Genomic DNA, 25,331 nt, shown 5'->3' with positions numbered 1-25,331 from the left:
ATCCAACATGGGGACTATGGATGCAAATTAAAAAAGGTTTCAATTTCTATCATGAATTGCAAAAATTTCATCAAATAATTTGGAACATCGAACTTGTGCGTCCATCTTGGCACATAATAAGAATATACCACTGAATTTTCTGTGTAAAGAATAAGTTTCTTCAGGTGGAGGACATAATCTTTCATTTAACATCAATTTAATGTTACCTCTAATTCTATCTGAAACTGTTTGATCACTAAAATCAAACATTTGATCTGGATTTGAATTATACTTGATAAAAGGTTCACCCAAAGTCATTACACTGTCTACATGAGCTTCTACCATTGCAGTGGATTCATAACCTGTCAAATAACCTAAAGTCTTGGAAACCTCAGTGACACCCTTTCTATCACGTAACATAGCATATGTTAACAATCTTCTATAATTCCAAATGAATTCATCTGAAAAATCTCTTGATGCACCGAAATCTAATAATTCCAATTTATTTGTGGTTGGATTATAAAGGAAATTTGCCCAATTTGGGTCTGTTTGCATAAATTTGAATTGGGCAATCTCTAATAGTGTTAAACGCATTATATTTTCAGATATGAAATTTTTAATCTTTTGATCATTTTGTATATTGGGAGGTAATTTCATGATTTCATAACCTTTCATCTTTGTCATGGTAATGATATTATTTGTAGTCAATTCTTGGAAAACATGTGGCACTACAAAAGTTGGATCATTTTGAAGCAATTCTTCAAATTGAATCAAACTTTGTGCTTCTCTAATATAATCACATTCCCATTTCAATTCCTTTCTTGCATTGGCAATTGTTTTATCTAGGAAAAGACCCTTTGGTAAAAGACTAGAAGCAGTTAATAGCATTAATAGATTACTTAAATCTGAATCAATGGAATCTTTCACACCCGGGTATTGAACTTTGACCACAACTTCTGTGCCATCCAATAAGATTGCATCATGAACTTGACCAATTGATGCAGCTGCAAATGGTCTTTTATCGAATCTTTGGAAATATTTAGTTTCCCAATCTATGGAATCCAATTCAGTGGACATTACTCTATTCAATTGTCTAATTGGCATATAATTGGCGTTATTTTGTACTTTGGAAAGGATTTGATACAATTGTGGTGGTAATATTTTTTCGTCCTGGAATGACATCATTTGACCAATTTTCAACGCAGCACCCCTCATCTTGGAAAATTTTTTGGTGATTCGATTGATATTGGAATCTGATAAGATCAAATCTTTCCAACTTGGAGTTTCACCTTTGGCGACTTGTTGTATCCCTTGAGAAGCCACAGAAATACCAACCCCAGCAGCCAATGAACCATAATGGAATAATCTTGATAATCTTGATGAAGGAACAGCAGAACTTTCTAAAGAAGTTTTCTCATCAGTAGAAGAAGTTTCTTTGGCAGACTTGGAAGATGCAGCTTCATTTTCTACAGAATTAACATTACCACTTGTACTGGAATAGTTTAAAGTAGATTTATAACAACCTCTACCACTATTGACAAAACCTATACGAGCACATCTGACCAACATATTCCAACAAGATCTTCTTCAATCGTTATCACTAGATTATTTTGATCGCATTAGGATTTACATATATATAATTATAAATACAAATATATATATATATATATATCTTGCCCAAAACGCGCATATTAATTCCTTACATTCTCGGCCGATGATTTTGCGACCGGCCAGATCTGGCCCCTGATCTGAGGATATATATAGACACATACAAACACACATACATACATATATATATATATGCATTTACCAAACATTCTCTTCAATGATTCAACTACACTAGTCCAAATCGGAATTATGATTAACACTCACCCTCAACCTTCTCCTACTCAAACTATACTAATCTATACTCACACTCAACAAACATTGCAAGATACCATTGCAGACCTTCGTTCATGTACCGAACAGGTCACGTGGCTCACCGCTCCAGATCATTCCTTACATTCAAATAATCCCGGAACTTTGGCACCAACGTTGGCCCATGCTCTCCAAGCAAGAGAAAATGCTCGTAGATTGTATCGTTATACACTAGCTCATCCTTTAGTAGATGAATTGGCTCTAGAGAGAGACATGGCACGTGACCTCGAACAAGAATTGTTTCAAAACTTACTTGTCGATTTAAAAAGTGAATTGGCCATACTAGATCACCTTCTAGGATTGTACCCTCGTCGTGGAGGATTCCCATAACCACTTTTCTACCAAACAATTTACCGCTAATGCCCTTGCCAATTGTCTGCCACGTGACCTCCGTTCGGCCGTACCCCTTATCGGCTGTTGCTATCTTTTTCGGGCCGTATCCCACGACAAAACGGGACAAGAGTTCTGGAATTTGACATTAGCGTCTCCCCCAGTAATTTTGACACATTGAATATCGTTTTCGGTATCCCATTATCTCCACTCTTCATTTGTTTTAACGTCGATCTTTTTTGATTAACCATAACCTTTTTCTCTATTAAATATATATATGCATACATATATATATGTAAAAGTTACACAAGAGATTTGTGTTTAGTTCATATTGAAAAAAAAATAATAAACAATATACAGTATACTATTTATTATAACAAACAATAATTTATCACCGTTTTAAGATGTCTGCTGCTGTGTATGTATCTCGCTATATTTTATGATCAGTACAAATTGCTTGTCCTATGATAAGTGATTTCCCCTACACATGCGTTATACTAACATATATATATATATATTAATGGACTACCCGGTTTGGGAAAAAATTATTTTCCCACGTTTTAATGTGCATTTTTTTTATTTTTTTCATTTTTTTACTACAGTGAAGAAATTAAGACCGCCGCTAAAGAAGTTAAAGAAGCTTTAACCCCTCAAAAGAAATGTTGCGCCAAAGAAAGTTGTTGTGAAGGCATGAACAATTGTGTTAAATGTGTTTGCAACACTTTATCATCCATTAAAGCTTTTGTTGCCTCTAAACTATCATGTGCAGCTGAAGCTTTGAAGAACCCTGTTGTCTTATTAAACACAATCTTGGTTTCTACCACTTTGACTACTCTATTGACAGGTTATGCCAAATACGATAAGAGATATTTACAAGGTAAATCAGACAAATGCATCTTATTGACTGCTGGTGCCGCTACTGCTGCTATTGCTCTGGATGTTATGATCTACTAAAAAATACTACAACCAATTTAACAAGAAAGCTTGAATTTATCCTGCTCCCTTCGCCCCCATTTTTTTCTGATATGCTTATTTATTATTATTTTTTTAAAAAAAAAATTATTTATTTATTCATATTTCTTATTTAAAGTTTTCCCCGTAAATATTATTATCTTATTATTATAATTAACTGTTTGTTATAATAATAATAATAATAAATCCTTCATTGTTGTTGATTTATTCATAATGGTGTGTTTCCGGATTTGGAAACCACCCGTGCATTTCAATGTGCTTCTTTTTCTCAGATTTCGTTTCTTTTTTTAATATTTTAATATTCTTTTATATTTTTGTTGTTTCTGCAATTCAATTAAACATTCTTTAAAGGATTTGCCTTAGCCAGAAGGAGGGTAATTAACACATATACAAAACAGAATAAGTGAAAAGAATTTGTTAAACACTCAATTGTTCTTTTATTACTAAAATAGGTATAAGAATACACTAATAATACGGTACATAAGATGCTATCGTCGAAACGATTAATCTGTCTATCATTATTGGTAGTATATTCCTTTGCATTTACAGATTATTTGTTGAAAAAATGTGGCGAATCAGGGTTTTGTAATAGAAATCGATTTTATTCAAATAATATCCTGAATTCGAAAAACAATTATTATTCGTTAGACGAAACATCGTTAAATTTTGATTCAAATTCAAATATCTTATATGCAAATGTAATTAAAACAATACCTTCACATCAAATTACAACAGATAATGATACCATCTCACATTCCAATGAAGAATTGAAAATTACTCTGCCGATTACCATAAGCATGCTAGATTCAGCTGTAAGGTTTACCATGGATGAGGCAAGATCAGAAAGACATGACGTGTTGGAAGATTTCTCATCAGACCTTTTATCAATTCAACGTTATAATGAAACTTCAAATTGGTCATTTGATCCTAAAAATAATATCCCAATCGAAAAATTTTTAAAATTTAATCAATTGAAAAACATTGTAGAAATTTCTAATGAAGATGAATCCATTAAATTAAATGTTTATCAAGATCAATTCAAAATTGAAATTTTTTACAAGGGCAAATTGGCTATGGTTTTAAATGATCGTTTATTCTTAAACGTCGAACATTTGAGAAATGAAGATGATAACGATTTAAATCTATTACCTGAAGAATCTTCTTTTAATTCATTCGAAGATAATTTCCAATATTCTAAAGATGATACATTACCATTTGGACCCGAATCGGTTGCTCTAGATTTCACTCTAATAGACTCTACTCATGTATATGGTATTCCAGAACATGCTGATTCATTATTATTAAAGGACACTTCAGGTTCAGAACCATATCGTCTCTATAACGTTGATGTTTTTGAATATAATTTAGATTCTAAAATGCCAATGTATGGTGCCATTCCTTTATTAATTGGCCTTCATAATGACGATACTCATCAAGATAATCAATTTGTTTCTGGTGTATTTTGGAATAATGCTGCTGATACTTGGATTGATATAAATTATAATAACGATTTACAAAATACAAAGACTCATTGGATGTCAGAATCTGGTATCATTGATACCATTATTTTTTTCACAAACTCTCCATTAGAATTGTCTAAAAAATTTACAGATTTAACTGGGAAACCAGCTTTACCTTTATTATCTTCTATTGGTTATCATCAATGTAGATGGAATTATAATGATGAATTAGATGTTTTAACTGTAGATTCAGAAATGGATCGTAACCATATACCGTATGATTTCATTTGGTTAGATTTGGAATATACTGATGATAGAAAATATTTCACTTGGAAACCAAACTCCTTCCCCAATCCTAAAAGATTATTACAAAAATTGCAAAGATTGGGTAGAAATTTAGTGGTCTTAATTGATCCTCATATTAAAAATGATTATCCAATTAGTAATGAAATGATTGTAAATGATGTTGCGGTGAAAAATCATAAAGGAACTCCTTTCATTGGTATTTGTTGGCCAGGAAAATCTCTTTGGATTGATACTTTTAATCAATTGGGTCAAAAAATTTGGAATGAATTTTTCCAAAAATTTCTTTATGAAAACGTCAATAATTTATTTATTTGGAATGATATGAATGAGCCTTCTATATTTGATGGTCCAGAAACATCTGCCCCCAAAGATCTTATTCATTCTGGTGGGTTTGAAGAAAGGTCTGTCCATAACGTCTATGGTTTAACAGTTCATGAATCCACTTATGAATCTGTTAAACAAATTTATTCTAAATCTGATAGAAGACCGTTTATCTTAACAAGATCATTTTTTGCTGGGTCTCAAAGAACTGCAGCTGTTTGGACTGGTGATAATGTTGCCACATGGGATTATTTAAGAATGTCTATCCCCATGATGTTGACTAATGGTATTGCTGGGTTCCCCTTCATTGGTTCAGATGTAGCAGGATTTTCAGGAGATCCAGAAATGGAATTAATTGCTCGTTGGTATCAAGCAGGTATGTGGTACCCCTTCTTTAGAGCTCATGCTCATATTGATTCTAAAAGACGTGAACCATATCTATTTAATGAACCTCTTAAGAGTATCGTAAGAGATATCATCCAATTGAGATATAAATTGTTACCTACACTGTATACATTATTTCATGAATCAAGTGTCAAAGGTGTACCTATCGTTACACCAATGTTCTATAATAAGCCTCAGTATAAAGAATTGTATTCTATTGATGATCAATTCTACATGGGAGATTCAGGGATTTTAGTCAAGCCTATTGTTGAGAAAAAGGTTGAACAAACTGAAATGATCTTTACGCCTGGTATTTATTATGAGTATTATAGTTTAACACCAATGATAATTGATGAATTGAAATGGGAAACTATTATTACACCTCTTAATAGATTGCCATTTTTCATTGAAGGTGGACATATTATAACTACGAGGGATAAATATAGAAGATCCTCATTATTGATGCAGAATGATCCATTTAGCTTAATTGTAGCACCTTCTATGAATGGTGCTGCACAAGGTAAGATTTATTTGGATGATGGTAATACTTTTGAATATTTGACTGAAGAATATTTAGATTTTGAATTTGAAATGATTAATGGTAATAAAATTATTGGTAAATTGAACCATCTACCAAAGAATTTGGAAAAAATTGGCAACCTTTCTATCAACAAGATCATTATTGCCAAGGGTCAATTAGCATTTAATCAAGAAACTGTTACTATTAAACAAAATGATTCTACATTTACTTGTGCAATTATAAATGAAGAAAACAGATTAGTGATTTTAAATCCAGGTATCAATTTAATCAATGACTGGGAAATTATATTTTAAAGTAAAAAATTATGAATTAAATAATAAATGATAAGATTGTATTAAAATTAATTATTAAAATGGGATTATATAAAGCATATGATATATGCAAAGGGTATTAAATATTTTTTTTAAGATATATAAATGCATAGGGTATTGAATAAATAAAATGACAAAAAAATAAAAGTGTGTGTATAATATGAGAATATTTATTTGAATATGCGAATTAAGGGAAACGTTTATAATGTTGTTGTTTTTGAATGTCTAATGTGTGTTTATGAATAAAGAATGATTTTTTTTTGAGTAAGGAATGTGTATTTTATTTTATTATTTTTCTTTTCTTATTTGGGCTTTTGAGCCACTACGTAAACTAATCTCAAAGAACCAGCTTGAGAATCTAATTTATCCATATGCTCTTTCATATATCTTGCTAATAGAGTGGATCTATTTTCATTTCCAGATACATCATCCTTATCTACGAAATGTTTTCTTAACATTAAATCCCAATTCATAATGGTTAAAAATTCATTAACCATCCCCATAGAGGAAGTCCAATCACCGCAAGTTAAATTTAAGGTGGAATATTTAATATCAGTAAACCCAGTTTCTTTAAATAAAGAAATAATCTCATTACTTGGACAAACGTGTAAATTTTTAGTAATAGCATTAATTAAAATGTTTTCCAAATAATTATTTCTTTCAATAGTAGTTTGGAAAGGATGTTGATCCTTTGCATCATTAAAATTGTTTGTAGTTAAGAAACTTGGATCTGAAACAAATGTTAAGATATAACCATTTGGTTCTAAACATCTATAAATTTCTCTCAACATTGTTTTCCAATTGGAATTATTTAAACCCAACCAAAACCAAGGGCAAAAGATTGCTGGCGCAGAGTTATTCATAAATGGTAACTTAATCTTTAATAAACTTCTGTTATAAATAGCAGCACTTTCTTGACTAATTGGTTTATTTTCCAAAGGTGTATCTTTTTCAATAAATCTTTTAGAATTGGAAGATGAATTTGTAAATGATTTTTTCAACGATTTTTTCTTGGATTTTAATTTTTTTTGAGAGGATACAGTACTAGTACTTTCTGCAGTAATTGTGGATGAAGAATATAAAGATGACATGGAACCATTTGAATGCATAGAGATTGGAGAAGATGGAGTCATTGAAGGTGAAGTAGGAGTGCTGTTAATTGTAGTTATGGCATTTGTAGAAGTAGTATTGCTATTGATTAAACCCTTTGGTAAAAGAAATTGTGTGGGGAAAAACACTTTTCTATAATTTTTCAATTGATGACAAAAATAATCTTCTACCCAAAGTTCTTCTTTAAGAGAAGGATTGGGAGTTGATGATGTATTTGTTTCAATGTTTGGGGTCGTATTTGAGCTTGTATTTAAGCTTGTATTTATATTTGTACTTATACTTGTATTTGTATTTGTATTTGGGGTTATTGTATTTGTTAAAGATGACGAAGATTTCGTATTTTTCAAAAAAGAATGTAAATTAATCTTCTTAGATAATGAAGAAGCAGAAGTGACTCTTTTCAAAGAAAGAGTCGATTTAGAAGAATTTTGTATTGATGTAGAATTTGAATTTTGCTTTGTAGAAGTAATAGTAGATATGGAGGTTGAAGAAGAGGATAAATGAGATGAGTTAAAGATGGCAGAACTATTATTAGAAGAACATACAGAAGAATAAGGAGAATTTGATGATGAGAAAGGAGAATTTGAAGAGGAAGAGGAAGATGAAGATGATGATGATGATGAAGGGGGAGGGGGAGGGAAAGCTTCAGGATAAATTTTCCTACCCATACAATCTAATAAATGAGCTTTCACTGTATTGTTATTCAAATAGCTTGCCTCATTGACATTAGAAATGATCCTTATCAAAGATTCATTGGATTTGAAATTTATATCATTAATATTATCACATTGGTTTAAGAAAAAATCTCTTGAAGTATCTTTTAAATTCCATGGAGTAATATACAAAGGGTAATCGTAGATATTCAAATCTGGCAAATCATGAGCCACTTGCCATCCAATCTCTGGAGCAAAAGATGGACGTAGGATAAGAATATCCATATCTTCAATCGTCGAAGGTCCATCCATAGAATTCTGTTGAATGTGATTAGTACTATTATTGATAGAAGTTTGTGAAGAATTTATAGACGTGGCAGCACTAGAAGAACTAGCATTGGAAGACGAAGAATTTTTCCTCCAATTAAACGCAGATGGAATTTTCATGGCATTCGATTGTCTGATGGATTTTCTTTTCAAAAGAGTCGATACAACTTGATTTGAGAAAAAAAACGAATTAGATTGTAACAAAATCTTTTGAGCTTGGATATGCCATAAATGGACCAATGTTTCTATTTCATTGAAATCCATATCAGACTTCCAAGATTTGAAATCCTTATAACGACTAGGAATCCCGAAAGATTCTTGATCTCTTGACCGATCTTTATCTCTACATCTGTCTTTATATGATTTGCCACCTCGATTTGATTTGCCACCGGGTATATCCAAATAGGAAATAGGATTTGCATTTGGATTTGCATTTGGATTGGAATTTGGATTAGCATTAGAATTTGCATTAGAATTTGCATTTGAATTGCCATTTATACTATTTGTATTGGAATTGGAACGAATATTATTAACTGGAGAAGGACTGTTAGAAGATCCTGTGGAGAAAGAGGCGCGTGGCTGAGACACAGAAAGACCTGCAGCACTCATCAAAGTTGGGCTGGCCACAGCGGCTGTGGCTGTGTGAGCTCGTTGATGGTTCCGCGGAACTCCAGAAGAAGAACTGCCAGAAACAGCAACACCAGCAGCACGTCTAGCCGCCAAGACACTTCCGCTTTCGGCCACAGGAGCCACTAGTGGCAAATTGTGCAACGATAGGGTTTCGCTAGGGTCTGTGGCGGCAGAGCCCAGGGTTGATTGCTGGTTTTTCAATTGTCTTTCTCTTTTACGAAGTTCTTTGCCCTTCAATTGAAGATAGCAGGTGAGGAAAGTGATGTAGGAGTCCACACGTGACCGGGCATGGACTAAGACGTCTGAATTTTTTGATTCAGTGTTGAATAGTAAGAATACGTGTACTTTGCGAAGAAATTCATTTGTTGTGGGGTCATATAATATACGTTTTGTGGTCAACGATGGGACGTGTTGTAATTCGAGAACAACTTTATTATCCACATAGGCAAGCATGGAACCACCAAGAATATGTTGTGGCACACTGTTGGCATTGAATTCAAAAGCTGTAGGTGTCGTGAGAGACCATTCTCTATGGGCGGAAGTAATTGGAATATATGTGTTTGTGTTTCTTTCTTTAGATGAAGGTTTTTCCTTGCACGATGGTCTCTCCCGGGATATGTTTGGTTTATCCATGATAGAATTTGAACTTGAATTGGACTTAGAATTGGCCCCATTGGACAATGGGTTGGCAGACAAATTAACAGATTTGGACCTACTTCTTAAATGGCGATGTTCAGAAACGTTTGATAACGATGGGGTTCTTACAAGGGCGTTGGAACTTGCACTTGCATTTGGATTGGAATCCGCAGGTGTCATCTCCAAAGAACCTCTAGTAGAGGCACTCAGGAGTCTGTTAAGTATCATAGCTGTGCTGGGCATGTTGCACACAATGTCTTGACAATATACAATATACGATAACGATATACTGACAAACTTGTCTCGATGATTTGATGAGAAAGAAATATCTAAGAATTAAGAAAAAATTATACATGATTTTGATCTGGCCTTTATTAATGAACTTGGAACCCAAGAAAATTGGATGAATAGTGGTAGTCTCACCGCTTCCCGTTTAGGTATATACGTTTTAAAGCAAAGAGTTAATCCGAACTCACATGCCTTGGCCATCGCTTTTTTTCCATTTACTTTTACAATTACAATTGCATTTACTTTTTTGTTCCATATGATATATTTCACTTGTACTTTACTTCTTACTCTTGTTTCTCCAGTCTCCAATATTCAATATCCATTATTGTCTGAATAGTCAAAGATCTTACACGCACTTCATGCCCGTATTCGGCAAGCACACCCACTTCTGCGAATTCCTTCTACCCCTCCTCAGATACACCCGCACAGCCTCACATTCGCTTACCTTTTAGGGCAGCCGCCCACGTCAATCCGTACACAGCATGCCACAGAACATTCCCTATACACATACAAACCGACGCAGTGCCTACATTCCTCAGTTTCCTTCGCGTGTCCGAGAATCTCCGCAGCAAGTCCTTTCTTTTTCTCTTAATCCTCACTGTTTATTGGTTAGGGTATTTCCCCAAAACAGGAAGCACCACCGGACAACTGCTCTCCGAGTAAGTTCTTTTTTTTTCTTTTTTGCTTCTTTTCTACGAGTTTTCCTTAAACGGTAGCAACGCCGTCGGCGAAACTTGGCGCTGCGGTGTGGTCTCTGTTACTCTTAGGCGCTTTATTATCTGTTTCGGATTGCTGTACCTTTGCCAAGGCACGTGAGTTTCCCCAATTCGGTATGCATTGTGCATTCTACTCTACTGAAACAGACGCGAAACGCTCCTAGATTCGGATATGTTCCGCGGAACAAGCTCCGGAAAAGCACGTGAGCATGTACACACACTGGCACAGACAACTTCGTACAAGAAACACGCTTGCATGTGGATTCTTTTTGATCAGCCTCTCACCCGATTTGTTGCAATTTATTCTCCGATTTAATCAGCACTAATGATAACGGTAATTTTCTAGGCATAATTACTGGGTTGAGACTGCACATCCATGCACCCTAGTCACTGTGATCTCCGGCGACGTCATGTATATTTGCTATAATATTTTCTTTTTTTCTTTTTTTTTAATTTTTCTTGCCTTTTTTAAGGTTTTGGATAACTTTTCCCTTTCAAGACAGCTCGGTACGCTTCCCTGTTTCGCAGAGTTTCACGGAATATCTCAGCTTGCTAGTATGCACTATAGCCTATGCATGGTATGAATAAGTAAATATATATATATGTATATATATATATAATTGACGTATGTGAATGCGTCATTTTATTGAGAAAAAGCAAAGTCCCGATCGGAATATCCTTCCAATTGTTTAGGAAACGGAACCAGTACAGATCTTGGTCCGATGGCTTCTTCATTAGAGTTTAATCGTGATCCAGGTCGGTTGTATATTAAATCAACAAAGCTATGACACTTTAGTTTACCCCCGTTTTTCGGTTTAATTACAATTCCGATTTCAAAATTACGTGGGTCCTTCCTGTCTGTGCCCCATGCACTCATACTTAAATTCGATGAGGTATATATGCACCAATCCAAATACTTAAAGGGATCCTCATCCGTGCAAGTGGATTTCATATAATATTTTGAATGACTAGGTGTTGTTCCTCTCTCTTTTGACACATTGGGTCCTTGTTTGTAAAATATTTTTTGCGATTCAAAAGAATTAGATCCTATGTTATGAAACCATCCAGCAGCATCACCATGAGTAGGGCTATCTTTTATTTCCTGTGTCGTGGGGAAAACAACCATTGGTTGGATATTGTACTCTTTGAAAATATTCATTACGTTATGTTTCCTTACCATATTGGGTAAGCCAGCCCATTGAGGGATCATATGATGTGTGAATAGATTTCCTTGGTATATTCCATATCCAATAGAAGACACTTGGGCTAGGTAGCGTGTTGCTTTCTTCTTTTCTAATTCTTCTTTACTTCCACATAACCCAAGAGACCCAAAGAGACCCATTGCTGAACCGTGATGACGGTCGTTTTTGGGTGCTGAGAAAACTATTTGAATATCATCATCTAAACTAGCATAATCTAGATCATCCAAAAAATCGAAACAGCCTTCTAGGATATTAACGTAACCATATTCATAAAAGCTGAGAAAATCTCGTAATGATTGTAAAAATGGTGAATCAAACTCATGACCAAGATCAAGATCAGAATTAGAATTAGAATTAGAATTAGAATAAATCTTGGTTTTTTTGCTTGGTAATAACAACGGGCTAATCCAACATACTTGTTGTGGTAAGATTTGTTCAAGCATTCTCATATTTTGCGAAGGCATGAAAATCTTGGCAGATCCATCTCGGTATAAGTTTACTATCATTTTACAATGGTGGTTCGACATATTGGGATTCTTAACATATCTAATGGACGTTTTCTTACGGAATTTTGTATATTCATTTGTACTATAGTCAATTATGGTTCCCTTTTGGCCAATTATGAAAATGCGTTCAATATTCTCATGAAGCATACTATAGATATATTCCAAATCAAATTGATAACTAAATATAAAAGTGTCTTGTAGAAAAGGATCATGGAAAATGTCTTTCATGTCTAAAAGATATGATGATGAATTGATATTACTATCATAAATCTTGGACTTGATTAATTTAAAGCACCAGTCGTTATCAAAGCCGGGAAATTTATGAGTAGAGTTTTTTAGACCATATTTGATCTCAGTTTTGATTCGTTTCTTGTGGGGCATCTCTTCAGCATCATCCGTAAGATCAATTACCAAATGGTTTCCCTTATCCACATCTGTAACGTTTTCAATGTCAATAATGGAACGTTTTTGATTATTAGAGCTTGTGTTGTTAAGGTTCAAAGTTTCATCATTATTGGTTTGAGATGTTGAGGGTCGATTTAATGTCTTATAATCTAAATTAGCCCAATGATTTCTTACTTTCTCTTTTACTTTATTATTCTCATTAGGTTTGTTCTGTAAATTTTTTTCACTCATATTTTTTTTATGTGGTGATTCTGCTACTTGCTTTTAATGGTTAGGTTTTTACCAACTTGGAAATTTTTATTGTATATGTAATTTTTTTTTTTAATGCGATTCCGTTCGATTTACATTTTTCTATAGAGATAATATGTAATCACTAAAAATAGTACCCCCACTAACGCGTAGCAAGTTTCAAATTTAAAATCGACGTTTCTGTAAATCTGTTTTTATGAACTTAGCCTACCAATTTGAGGCTGTTTTTTTATAATTTCCTTCATTAGTGCATAACTAGTTTCATCTTGTACATTTGTAGTCCTTTTTTTCTTTGGCAAGAGTTTACATCGTTTCAAATATAACTTTAATGGGTGTGCTTTTTTTAACAATTTTTACTTTTAACTTAAAGTGTGCTTAATTGTTTCAAATTTTTGAGTCATACTTAATTCATTTTATTTTGTTGGTATGAAAATTGAATCTTTTTTTTATATAAAGCAAAAATTTCCTAATTAATGCAATCATCTGTTACTGGATATTATAGGGAAAGGATTATATACTTGTTACAGTATTCATTCTAATTCAACTGATACAGGGTTGTTTTTTTTTCACTAGAAATTTCGTTATGTTTCAAACTCTTCAATTTCTTGTATATATTGATGCTTTTGGTACACATCTTAACTATTCACAACACATATATATATTTTCATTATGCAATTCCTATAAATAAATTTTTGTTCACGTTACTTGATAGATAGAACTAAATATATCTATATTTTGTTACTTCTAGAAAAAAAAAATATTGTACGACATTTAAATCCGTTGTTTTGGTGCCATTTATAATTTAGAGAATAATTATTATTTTGGTTAGTATTTTATAAAATAGAAACCTCCTACCTTTTTGAGTAGAAATAACAATTATATAAAGTATATAAAATACAAGGATTAGGTATCGAATAAAATGTTGGCAATTTATACATGTGTTTTGGATAAGGGAAGTTAACTCATCATCGTCTATAGATGAAAAATTTTTCACCTAATTAACCTCACAAGAGTTGTATGACCATAAATATCTAACAAATATTCCCTAGACAATCATGCCTATATTTAGCTCTCTATATATTCTTAGTCATTTAGGTTAGTGAATTCAAAATTTGTAGTTCAAATTCGATGTGTTTCTGTCTTTTAATTTCATATTCTTTAAGTTTGGGATTTTAAAAAATTATAAAAATTTTAAGATTTTGAGCTTAATTATCCAATTCTTTAAATTTTTCTAAAAAAATGAACTAATTATTAAAATAAACCATATTACTACTTTTATATCACTACGACAAGGAGGTATTAATCATTTTTGAATTTGCAAAAAAATATACTAAGCTATTTTATTTAATATACTTAATTGAAGAAAAATTTTGTTTCTAATATCATTTTAAATTAGAAATAATCTTCAAAAATACTCCCAATTTGCAAGATTAATAGTTTAAATTCGAATTATATCAAGTAAAAGCTGTAAATCATTCTTTCTATGTTAGTATTGATAAGTCATAATTTGATGACTCATTAGTATTATCTTTTTCAACGAAATTCATTTTTTTATTTGATTGGCTAATTTCGATAATGTTATCGCCAACTAAAAGAAAATTTGGCAAGCAACACTGATCTACAATTATCCCACAATATTTATATAATTTCATTCTTGGCTAATAAATCGTGATTACTAGAGTATGCTTATTTTTCAAACGATAAATCTCAATAAAATTGACAAATTCGATATATGGACAATTCACCGAAAACAAAAGATCCCAAAATGTTAAGGCAACAAACTGTGGTGTCATGAGGCAGCTGAAAAAAACTCCAGAATCCTATTTAAATGAATATATATATATATATATATACATAAAATATTTATAAATGATATGCATATGCATTAAATATATTATCTTATCAATAACTCTCAAGCATTAGGTTTATTAGGTAAGGAAACCATAAAAATGTCTCTAAGTGGTACTAACACTGCTTCTTTCAATGATACTTTCAAAGTATCTGATAATGTAGCTGTCATTATTCCAGACACAAATACCCAAGTGACTTATAGAGATCTATCTCACATGGTAGGTCATTTCCAACAAGTATTTAAAGATGAAAAGTCTCCATTGTATGATACTGTTCAAAGACAAGATTCTGTTGCAATTTACTTGAAAAATGGATTAGAATTTATAGTATCATTTTTAGGTGCTACTATGGATTCTAAAATTGGTGCACCATTGAATCCTCAATATAAATCAACTGAATTAGCTTTCTATTTAAATGATTTAAAATCAAAAGTTATCTGTGTTCCACAAGGAACCACTAAAGATAAAAAAGCTGAAGTACTAATATCTGCCAAGAAATTCGATTGCTTTGTTATGGAGTTATATTTCAGTAAGGATAGATTTAGAATAGATTACGATATTTTTGCACCCAATGATAATTATAAAAAAGTCGTATATTCTTCATTAAATAATCCAATTTATATCAATAACGACACTTTAAGATTTCCGGGATTTGCTCGTTCAAGTGATGTTGCATTGATTTTACATACTAGTGGTACTACATCTAAACCTAAAACAGTACCATTATTACATTTGAATATCATTAGAAGCACATTAAATATATCCAATACTTATAAATTAACTGAAAATGATAGATCATACGTTGTGATGCCATTGTTTCACGTCCATGGGCTAATTGGTGTCTTATTATCTACATTTAGAACTCAAGGTTCAGTTGTAGTACCCGAAAGATTTAGTGCCAAGAGATTTTGGCAAGATTTCATTGAATTTAAATGTAACTGGTTTAGTTGTGTTCCAACCATTAGTATGATTATGCTAAACATGCCTAAACCAAAACCATTCCCATATATTAGATTTATTAGATCATGTTCATCACCTTTAGCACCAGCTATTTTCGAAAAATTAGAAAAGGAATTCCAAACTCCTGTATTAGAGGCTTATGCGATGACTGAGGCATCTCATCAAATGACATCTAATAATTTACCACCAGGAAAAAGAAAGCCAGGTACTGTTGGCCAACCACAAGGTGTTCAAGTATACATTTTAGATGATAATGATAACATTTTACCACCAGGTAAGATTGGTGAAGTATCCATTAGAGGTGAAAATGTCACATTAGGTTATGCTAATAATCCAAAGGCTAATAAAGAAAATTTTACCAAGAGAGAGAACTTTTTCCGTACTGGTGATCAAGGGTACATTGATAACGAAAATTTCGTCGTCTTAACTGGTAGAATCAAAGAGTTGATCAATAGAGGTGGTGAAAAGATTTCTCCTGTTGAATTAGATGGTATTATGTTAGAAAATGAAAAAATTAATGAAGCTGTTTGTTTTGGTATGGATGATATGAAATATGGTCAAATTGTTGAGGCTGCAGTTGTATTAAAACCTGGTTGTACTATGGATTATAATGAATTTAAAAAATACATGGCAACTAAAGTAGCACCTTTTAAGATTCCAAGTAGAGTCTATTTTGTTGATAAATTACCAAAGACAGCTACTGGTAAATTACAAAGACTGAATATTGCGAAGACATTTGCTGCTAAGAACCGTGAAAGTAAATTATAATGAACTTTTAATAAAGGACACTATATTTTCTAAAAATAATATTTATATATAGGATTCAATAGTTTTCAACACTTATATAGTATTGTCCTTATATATATTTCTTTTTCTTAGGAATGCTTTTGGATCCTATAGTTATACATTTCGTGATACTACAACTAATGATTGACATTATATAGAGATACTAAAAGTTTGTTTTTTATAGTATCTGTTAGTGGTGCTTTTTACCAAAATTAAAGAAACTGACAAAATCATCTTAACTATTAACTTGGATTAAATTTTAGGTTTGCTTATAAAACATAGAATTCCTATTGCAATAGATTTCTACCATCTATTGAATATTAAAATGAATGGTTAAACTGCTTTTTGGTGAGGTTATTATTTCTATAGTTAATGGATCAATTAACAAATATATATATGAAGAATTTACGGGCTTTACGTTTCTGATGACTATCCAAATATATATATAGAAAAGATAAACTCGATGAATTGAATAATCATTCAAATTAGAAAAAGTGTAAGTTAAGGTTTGTGAGACCAACTTACGAGGAAAAAGAAGATATTCAAAACTAAGAAAAAAGGTTAGAATTAGAGATCAAAAAATTATATATCCCCAAATAGCTGGCTAATTAAAATCAATCGTATTATTATTCAAGTAATAGAATAGAGCTAAAGAAAACTCAAATATCGAATCTAATCGAATTGTTATTGTCTAGTTATTTACATTACAAGTAGAGACACTAAGCTTTATTGTGAGATATTCAGTTTTAAATCTACTCCAAAGTAACTTCTCAAGATTCCCCCTTTTCATGTTCATATCAATGCATCACTGTTGACACTTCTAAAGATATGTCAATATTCCAAAAATAACTTGCTTCTTCCAAGTAAAATCACTACCTTAATTGCTATTACTTTGTATCTGACATATTAATGAGTTACTACTTTAAAATTTAGTGTCACGATAAACTTTAATTTTCTAGTTGTTACTATTCCCACTACTACTCTTCCTTCTTTTAAGAAAAAAAGAACAATAAGAACATCAGATCTACGCAAAAAGAACATGCTGAATCTAAAAGTAAAAAGAAAAAAAGACTCATTAGGATATATAAAATAAATATTTCACCAGTTGACACCTTATTGTTAATAGGCAAATAGTGTAACTCATTTTGAAGGGACTAAATGAAGAATAGCCTCTCTTTTATCCGGGCTTGCTTGTAATTTCCTATAAGGGTTTCCCGCGCTAATTTATCTATAGCCATCTATTCAAATCTCATGTTTAGGATGAATCAAATATCCAAACTTTTAAAAACTAGTGATTATCAAAAAAACTAACTATATAAATATTTAAAATGCCTAAGCTACACTTTATAGGATTCCTACTTGTGTATTTAATGCTTTCATAAAAGCTTGATATCACTTTTTTTTTGGTTTCTTTTCTCTTTTCTTTTAAAAAAAGTCATGACCCAAAATTCTATTAAATAAAAGGATTCCAGATCAATCTTTAAATACAATTGAAATTAAATCATGACCTTTAATATAATTAAAATAGATAGGTATTTGTGTCATGGATTTTCAGTTTAGCGTGACCGGTCCGTGACCGAATCGGCGTGGAATTGTCGGAGGTGGGAAAAAGGGCGAGAAGCAAGAACACAGAGAAACAAGGGACAAGGTGAAGTTAGACAGATGAGGATCTCATAGCATCAAGTTAATGAATGAACAAGAAACAAACTAAGGTATGGTTGAATATTGATGGATGCTGGATGAATGGATGGTCAAATATTGATTTGAGTTGAGTTGTTGATCATTATTGATCATAGCATTGTTTTAGCAAAAAACACCATAGTGCATATATCGATCTGTGCATACGCCAAGAAAGCAACTCTTTTGAGAAATAAATTTATCTTTTTATTATATCCTTTGACAGTCCATTATTGTATTGCTTTAGGAATCCTCATCTATTCGTTAGAAACTCATACTCAACCATTCATAATATTCTATCATACATTTTGATCACATTTTAACGCGTGTAAATCATAAATAATCCAAGCAACAGAATGTCATCATATTTACGTTTATCCCATGCAACTTCTCAACTAATTAGAAGTTCCAACCGTTCTATTGTATCCAAAGCCTTTAAGGCCAATCATGCTAACACTTTGAATTTAATTCAAAAAAATGGAATTAGAATGGCTTCCACTAAATCCATGACTGTCAGAGATGCCTTGAACAGTGCCATTGCTGAAGAATTGGACCGTGATGACGATGTGTTTGTCATTGGTGAAGAAGTGGCTCAATATAACGGTGCTTATAAAGTCACCAGAGGTCTATTGGATCGTTTTGGTGAACGTCGTATTGTCGACACTCCAATTACAGAATATGGGTTCACTGGTCTTGCTGTGGGTGCAGCTTTGAAAGGGTTAAAACCAATTGTGGAATTCATGTCCTTTAATTTCTCCATGCAAGCTATTGATGCAGTGGTCAATTCTGCAGCCAAGACACATTATATGTCTGGTGGTACTCAAAAATGTCAAATTGTCTTTAGAGGCCCCAACGGTTCTGCTGTAGGTGTTGCAGCACAACATTCCCAGGATTTCTCTGCTTGGTACGGTTCTATCCCAGGTTTGAAAGTTCTTGTCCCATACTCGTCTGAAGATGCAAGAGGTTTATTGAAAGCTGCTGTCAGAGACCCAAACCCTGTTGTGTTTTTGGAAAATGAATTACTATATGGTGAAACTTTTGATGTTTCCGAAGAAGCCTTGTCTCCAGATTTCACATTACCTTACACTGCCAAGATCGAAAGACCAGGGAAAGATCTAACTCTTGTCACATACACCAGAAACGTCGAATTCTCCCTAAAGGCTGCTGAAATCATGCAAAAGGAATTCGGTGTGGAAGTAGAAGTCATCAACTTACGTTCCATTAGACCTTTGGATATCGATGCTATTATTAAGAGTGTCAAGAAGACTAACCATCTAATCACTGTCGAATCCACTTTCCCTCAATTCGGTGTCGGTGCTGAAATCATTGCACAACTGATGGAAAGTGAAGGTTTTGATTACTTGGACGCCCCAATTGAAAGAGTTACCGGTGCTGATGTACCAACTCCTTACGCCAAGGAATTGGAAGACTTTGCATTCCCAGATCCAGAAACCATTGTCAGAGCCATCAAGAACACACTATCGATGGAATAAGCACATAGTCCTTCACACCCTCCCTTTTCTTCTCCCATCCGATGTACATACTACCATGACTAGGACGCATTTTGTGCAAGTTTGCCTGTTGCAAGAGCACCATGCCTTACATAATCTTATCTAGTCTTATCTACCCTCTACTATATAACAACTCGCTCTGTATACATTCAGCACAACCCTAACTACACCACTCCGCAACCCTAACATACTCTATAAAACCCACACAACCCTATTTACTACTCGTAGCCCTAATATTAAAATTCCACGTGACGTCACGTGCCCTTAATGCGGTTTTATAATTCCGCTTATGTTTTTAATTATATTTTTTTATTTTCTCAATTACCAGCATAAATTTTTCTTCCAGGGAAGAGTCACTCCCGTGCGATTCACCGTACCAATTCCGGCCGAGGATCTCAGCGATGCCTTTACGCCGTGGGCAAACTCTCGCCCTCTCATATGTCCCAGATGGCAATTATATATAAACAGGATACTAGCCAGTCTATCCTTATTTATTCCTGAATTCTAGACTGTATCGTTTATCTTACGTCTGTATTTATATATTCTATATTTCTGTATTCTATATATATTATTATTTATAATTATATTTACTAATCTCTCTATCTGTATTTGTTTCCCCTTTCTTCTGTGTTCCTTATATTATCGATTCAATTCTTCCATCATTCCAGTATAATTCAATTAACTCAATTAGAATTGTCTTTGTAAAGTGGAACCAATCAAATACACACACACATACACACGTACATTTAATATGACAAATAAGAAATTCTCTGGTCTAAGAGACAATTTCAGTCTCTTAGGTGAGAAAAACAAGGTCCTTGTGGCCAACAGAGGGGAAATCCCCATCAGAATCTTCAGAACTGCTCACGAGTTGTCAATGAGAACCGTGGCTATCTATTCCCACGAAGATCGTTTGGCTATGCATAGATTGAAAGCTGATGAATCGTATGTCATCGGTGCCGAAAACCAATATACTCCAGTCGGTGCATATCTTGCCATTGATGAGATTATTAATATTGCAAAGAAACATAACGTTGATTTCATTCATCCAGGTTATGGGTTTCTTTCAGAAAATTCTGAATTTGCTAGAAAAGTCACAGAGTCTGGGATCACTTGGATTGGTCCACCAGCTGCAGTTATTGATTCAGTAGGTGATAAAGTTTCTGCTAGAAACTTGGCCGCCAAGGTCAATGTCCCAACAGTTCCAGGTACTCCAGGCCCAATTGACACAGTAGAAGAAGCTAAAGCCTTTGTAGAAAAACATGGGTTCCCAGTGATTATTAAAGCAGCCTTTGGTGGTGGTGGTAGAGGTATGAGAGTGGTTCGTGAAGGTGATGATATTGCCGATGCGTTCCAACGTGCCACTTCTGAAGCCCGTACTGCCTTTGGTAATGGTACTTGTTTTATTGAAAGATTCTTGGATCACCCAAAACACATTGAAGTTCAATTATTAGCTGATAATTATGGTAATGTTGTACATTTATTCGAAAGAGATTGTTCTGTACAAAGAAGACATCAAAAAGTTGTTGAAGTAGCTCCAGCAAAGACTTTGCCAAGAGAAGTTCGTGACTCAATCTTAACTGATGCTGTTAAATTAGCCAAGGAAGCCGGCTACACTAATGCAGGTACTGCTGAATTTTTAGTCGATAATTTAGGTAGACATTATTTCATTGAAATTAATCCAAGAATCCAAGTGGAACATACTATTACAGAAGAAATTACAGGTATCGATATCGTTGCAGCTCAAATCCAAATCGCTGCCGGGGCCTCATTAGAAGATTTAGGTCTTTTACAAGATAGAATCACATATCGTGGATTTGCCATCCAATGTCGTATCACTACTGAAGATCCTTCTAAGAATTTCCAACCGGATACTGGTAGATTAGAAGTCTACCGTTCTGCAGGTGGTAATGGTGTCAGATTAGACGGTGGTAACGCTTATGTAGGTGCTACTATTTCACCTCATTATGATTCTATGTTAGTCAAATGTTCTTGTTCAGGCTCTACTTATGAAATCGTTCGTAGAAAGATGTTACGTTCGTTGATTGAATTCAGAATTAGAGGTGTCAAGACAAATATACCTTTCTTATTGACTTTATTGACTCACCCTGTCTTTGTCTCGGGTGATTATTGGACTACTTTTATCGATGATACCCCACAATTATTCCAAATGGTTTCTTCCAAGAATAGAGCTCAAAAATTATTACATTATTTGGCAGATTTAGCTGTCAATGGTTCTTCTATTAAGGGTCAAATCGGGCTACCTAAATTGGCCACTCGTCCAGATATCCCAGCTTTACATGATAAAAATGGTGAAGTCATTAATGTTACTAACGCTGAACCACCTTCAGGTTGGAGAAAAGCCTTATTAGAAAAGGGTCCTAAGGAATTCGCTAAACAAGTCCGTGAATTTAACGGTTGCTTGATTATGGATACTACTTGGAGAGATGCTCATCAATCTCTATTAGCCACAAGACTAAGAACTTACGATTTAGCAGCAATTGCTCCAACAACTTCTTTTGCCCTAGCAGGTGCATTTGCCCTGGAATGTTGGGGTGGTGCCACTTTCGATGTTGCTATGAGATTCTTGCATGAAGATCCATGGGAACGTTTAAGAACTTTAAGAAAATTAGTTCCAAATATTCCTTTCCAAATGTTATTACGTGGTGCTAACGGGGTAGCATATTCTTCTTTACCTGATAACGCCATTAATCATTTCGTTAAACAAGCAAAGGACAATGGTGTCGATATCTTTAGAGTCTTTGATTCTTTGAACGACGTAGAACAATTAAAAGTTGGTATTGAAGCTGTTAAATTAGCAGGTGGTGTAGTCGAAGCCACTATGTGCTATTCGGGTGATATGCTACAACCAGGTAAGAAATATAATTTAGATTATTATTTGGAATTGTCTGAAAAAATTGTAGGATTAGGTACTCATATTTTGGGTATCAAAGATATGGCTGGTACCATGAAGCCTGCTGCTGCTAAGCTATTGATTTCATCTTTAAGAAAGAAATACCCAGATTTACCAATCCATGTTCACTCTCATGATTCTGCAGGTACTGCTGTCACTTCTATGGTTGCTTGTGCTAAATATGGTGCTGATGTAGTAGATGTTGCCATTAATTCCATGTCTGGTTTAACTTCTCAAGGTTCTATCAACGCTTTATTAGCTTCTTTAGATGGTGATATCGAAACTAATATTAATGCCCAACACGTTAGAGAATTAGATGCATACTGGGCAGAAATGAGATTGTTATACTCTTGTTTCGAAGCAGACTTGAAAGGTCCAGATCCAGAAGTTTATGAACATGAAATTCCAGGTGGTCAATTAACTAACTTATTATTCCAAGCACAACAATTAGGCTTGGGTGAAAAATGGAAAGAAACAAAACGTGCTTACAGGGAAGCCAATTACTTATTGGGTGATATCGTCAAAGTCACACCGACTTCTAAAGTTGTGGGTGATTTAGCACAATTCATGGTTACCAACAAATTGACTTCAGATGATGTTAGACGTTTAGCAAATTCTTTAGATTTCCCAGATTCAGTCATGGACTTCTTTGAAGGTTTATTAGGTCAACCATATGGTGGATTCCCAGAACCATTAAGAACTGATATCTTAAAGGGTAAGAGAAAGAAGATGACCTCTCGTCCTGGTTTGGAATTACAACCATTCGATATTGCAGCTATTAAGGAAGACTTGCAAAACAGATTCGGTGACATTGATGAATGTGATGTTGCTTCTTATAATATGTATCCAAAGGTCTATGAAGATTTCCAAAAGATTCGAGAAAAATATGGTGATTTATCTGTCTTACCAACCAAGAATTTCTTAGCTCCACCTGTTACTGGTGAAGAAATTGAAGTCACTATTGAGCAAGGTAAAACTTTAATTATTAAATGTCAAGCAGTCGGTGATCTAAATAAAGCTACCGGTACAAGAGAAGTTTATTTCGAATTGAATGGTGAATTAAGAAAGATCCCTGTGGTCGATAGATCCTTAAAGGTTGACATTGTTGCTAAGCCAAAAGCTGATACCCATGATCCATATCAAATTGGTGCTCCAATGGCAGGTGTCATTGTCGAAGTTAAAGTTCATAAGGGCTCTCTAGTTAAAAAGGGTCAACCAGTTGCTGTCCTAAGTGCCATGAAGATGGAGATGGTAATTTCTTCTCCATCTGATGGTCTAGTGAAAAATGTCACCGTTGCAGATGGTGAAAATGTCGATGCATCAGATCTATTAATCACATTAGAAGATCCAGAACCACCAAAATAATTTTACTGACTTTACATTAATCTATTTAATCTATTAATTTATTTAATGACTTGTAAAAAGTTATCCTATATTCTGTATTTTTATTTATATCGATTAATTGTTTTAGGTAAGACTTTGTGCATTTCAAAAATTTCTAAAGTCAATCATATATACGTACAAAAAAATAATTTTATGAAATTCGTTTTAATTAAATTGCGGTTCAAATCTTAATATACTCTAGAAATTTAAAACTTTCGTCTATATTCATAATATGTAATATTAAGGAAACTTCTATAAATCGATAAAAACAACAACATCTCATATATAATGCTAAATGCTAAGAATATCACTAACAAGCGATACTATAAATCTAACCGAAGGCTACGGAACCACAATAGCTTACTATAAGTTCATCTTTCACTTTAAATTGTTCCCATAACTCCCCAACTATTTGATGAGGATTAGGGGCAAATGAATTATTAATATAGCAATAGACAAATTTAAGCTTTAATCTTTTTTTCAAAAAAGCTAAAATTACGGAGAATTTTTGATTTGAAGATATTTTACAAACAGAAGGTAGTAAAACAGGTATATTCCCAATTGGCTGAAATTTAATATTTATCTTCTCATCTAAATTACTATTGTGAAGTTGTTCTTTTTGTGTCTTTTCTACAACTTTATTAGTGGCCTCTGGAAGTCTTTGAAGGATACGTGACGTAGCAAGAGGTGGGTCTTGTAAGCGAACCACTTCTGAAGGAACTTCTGCTTCTCCTTCTAATCCTAATTGTGAAAGTCGCCTACTAAAATATTTTAATTGCTTTTGTATGGTGCCTGTCACACTCCCCTGATTCTCTAATATTTGCGAATCCGATGAAACATTGGAATAATCAGATTGATTATCATCATTTTCACTTTCTAACAATCTACTACGACTTCCTTCTAAGTTCTCTTGATTGTCTTCCATTTTCAAATATATCGTTTGTTATTATTTCAATCATTATTGTGCTAACATTTACATTAACTATTTTAAAACTACTCGGTAACTA

General features: G+C 33.4%; 10 protein-coding genes across 10 annotated transcripts; 6 read left to right on the top strand and 4 right to left on the bottom strand.

Moving 5' to 3' along the window:
• Positions 1-39: 39 nt before the first annotated feature.
• COQ8 (protein kinase COQ8) lies at positions 40-1,548 on the bottom strand (the record flags this gene model as incomplete). Its single annotated transcript, XM_004178258.1, has 1 exon — positions 40-1,548. The coding sequence occupies one exon, from the start codon at positions 1,546-1,548 to the stop codon at positions 40-42; it is 1,509 nt and encodes a 502-aa protein (XP_004178306.1).
• A 231-nt stretch (positions 1,549-1,779) lies between these two features.
• GPG1 (Gpg1p) lies at positions 1,780-2,226 on the top strand (the record flags this gene model as incomplete). The annotated part of the gene is made up of 1 exon (XM_004178257.1): positions 1,780-2,226. One exon carries the CDS (start codon positions 1,780-1,782, stop codon positions 2,224-2,226), a length of 447 nt encoding a protein of 148 aa, XP_004178305.1.
• A 404-nt stretch (positions 2,227-2,630) lies between these two features.
• On the top strand, positions 2,631-3,180 carry OM14 (Om14p; the record flags this gene model as incomplete). The annotated part of the gene is made up of 2 exons (XM_004178256.1): positions 2,631-2,644; positions 2,829-3,180. 2 exons carry the CDS (start codon positions 2,631-2,633, stop codon positions 3,178-3,180), a joined length of 366 nt encoding a protein of 121 aa, XP_004178304.1.
• Positions 3,181-3,683: 503 nt separating this feature from the next.
• ROT2 (glucan 1,3-alpha-glucosidase ROT2) lies at positions 3,684-6,503 on the top strand (the record flags this gene model as incomplete). The annotated part of the gene is made up of 1 exon (XM_004178255.1): positions 3,684-6,503. One exon carries the CDS (start codon positions 3,684-3,686, stop codon positions 6,501-6,503), a length of 2,820 nt encoding a protein of 939 aa, XP_004178303.1.
• Positions 6,504-6,823: 320 nt separating this feature from the next.
• TBLA0A10030 (class I SAM-dependent methyltransferase) lies at positions 6,824-10,120 on the bottom strand (the record flags this gene model as incomplete). The annotated part of the gene is made up of 1 exon (XM_004178254.1): positions 6,824-10,120. One exon carries the CDS (start codon positions 10,118-10,120, stop codon positions 6,824-6,826), a length of 3,297 nt encoding a protein of 1,098 aa, XP_004178302.1.
• A 1,404-nt stretch (positions 10,121-11,524) lies between these two features.
• Positions 11,525-13,225, bottom strand: TDP1 (tyrosyl-DNA phosphodiesterase 1; the record flags this gene model as incomplete). The annotated part of the gene is made up of 1 exon (XM_004178253.1): positions 11,525-13,225. The coding sequence occupies one exon, from the start codon at positions 13,223-13,225 to the stop codon at positions 11,525-11,527; it is 1,701 nt and encodes a 566-aa protein (XP_004178301.1).
• Positions 13,226-15,192: 1,967 nt separating this feature from the next.
• PCS60 (Pcs60p) lies at positions 15,193-16,821 on the top strand (the record flags this gene model as incomplete). The annotated part of the gene is made up of 1 exon (XM_004178252.1): positions 15,193-16,821. The coding sequence occupies one exon, from the start codon at positions 15,193-15,195 to the stop codon at positions 16,819-16,821; it is 1,629 nt and encodes a 542-aa protein (XP_004178300.1).
• A 2,051-nt stretch (positions 16,822-18,872) lies between these two features.
• On the top strand, positions 18,873-20,009 carry PDB1 (pyruvate dehydrogenase (acetyl-transferring) subunit E1 beta; the record flags this gene model as incomplete). The annotated part of the gene is made up of 1 exon (XM_004178251.1): positions 18,873-20,009. One exon carries the CDS (start codon positions 18,873-18,875, stop codon positions 20,007-20,009), a length of 1,137 nt encoding a protein of 378 aa, XP_004178299.1.
• A 769-nt stretch (positions 20,010-20,778) lies between these two features.
• PYC2 (pyruvate carboxylase 2) lies at positions 20,779-24,306 on the top strand (the record flags this gene model as incomplete). The annotated part of the gene is made up of 1 exon (XM_004178250.1): positions 20,779-24,306. One exon carries the CDS (start codon positions 20,779-20,781, stop codon positions 24,304-24,306), a length of 3,528 nt encoding a protein of 1,175 aa, XP_004178298.1.
• A 349-nt stretch (positions 24,307-24,655) lies between these two features.
• On the bottom strand, positions 24,656-25,249 carry ATG12 (Atg12p; the record flags this gene model as incomplete). The annotated part of the gene is made up of 1 exon (XM_004178249.1): positions 24,656-25,249. One exon carries the CDS (start codon positions 25,247-25,249, stop codon positions 24,656-24,658), a length of 594 nt encoding a protein of 197 aa, XP_004178297.1.
• Between the last annotated feature and the right edge of the window lie 82 nt (positions 25,250-25,331).

The sequence above is a fragment of the Henningerozyma blattae genome, chromosome 1, assembly GCF_000315915.1.
Source record: "Henningerozyma blattae CBS 6284 chromosome 1, complete genome".
Classification (NCBI taxonomy): domain Eukaryota; kingdom Fungi; phylum Ascomycota; class Saccharomycetes; order Saccharomycetales; family Saccharomycetaceae; genus Henningerozyma; species Henningerozyma blattae.
Note: the sequence above shows the minus strand (reverse complement) of the source record. Positions and strands in the feature narration are given on the sequence as shown.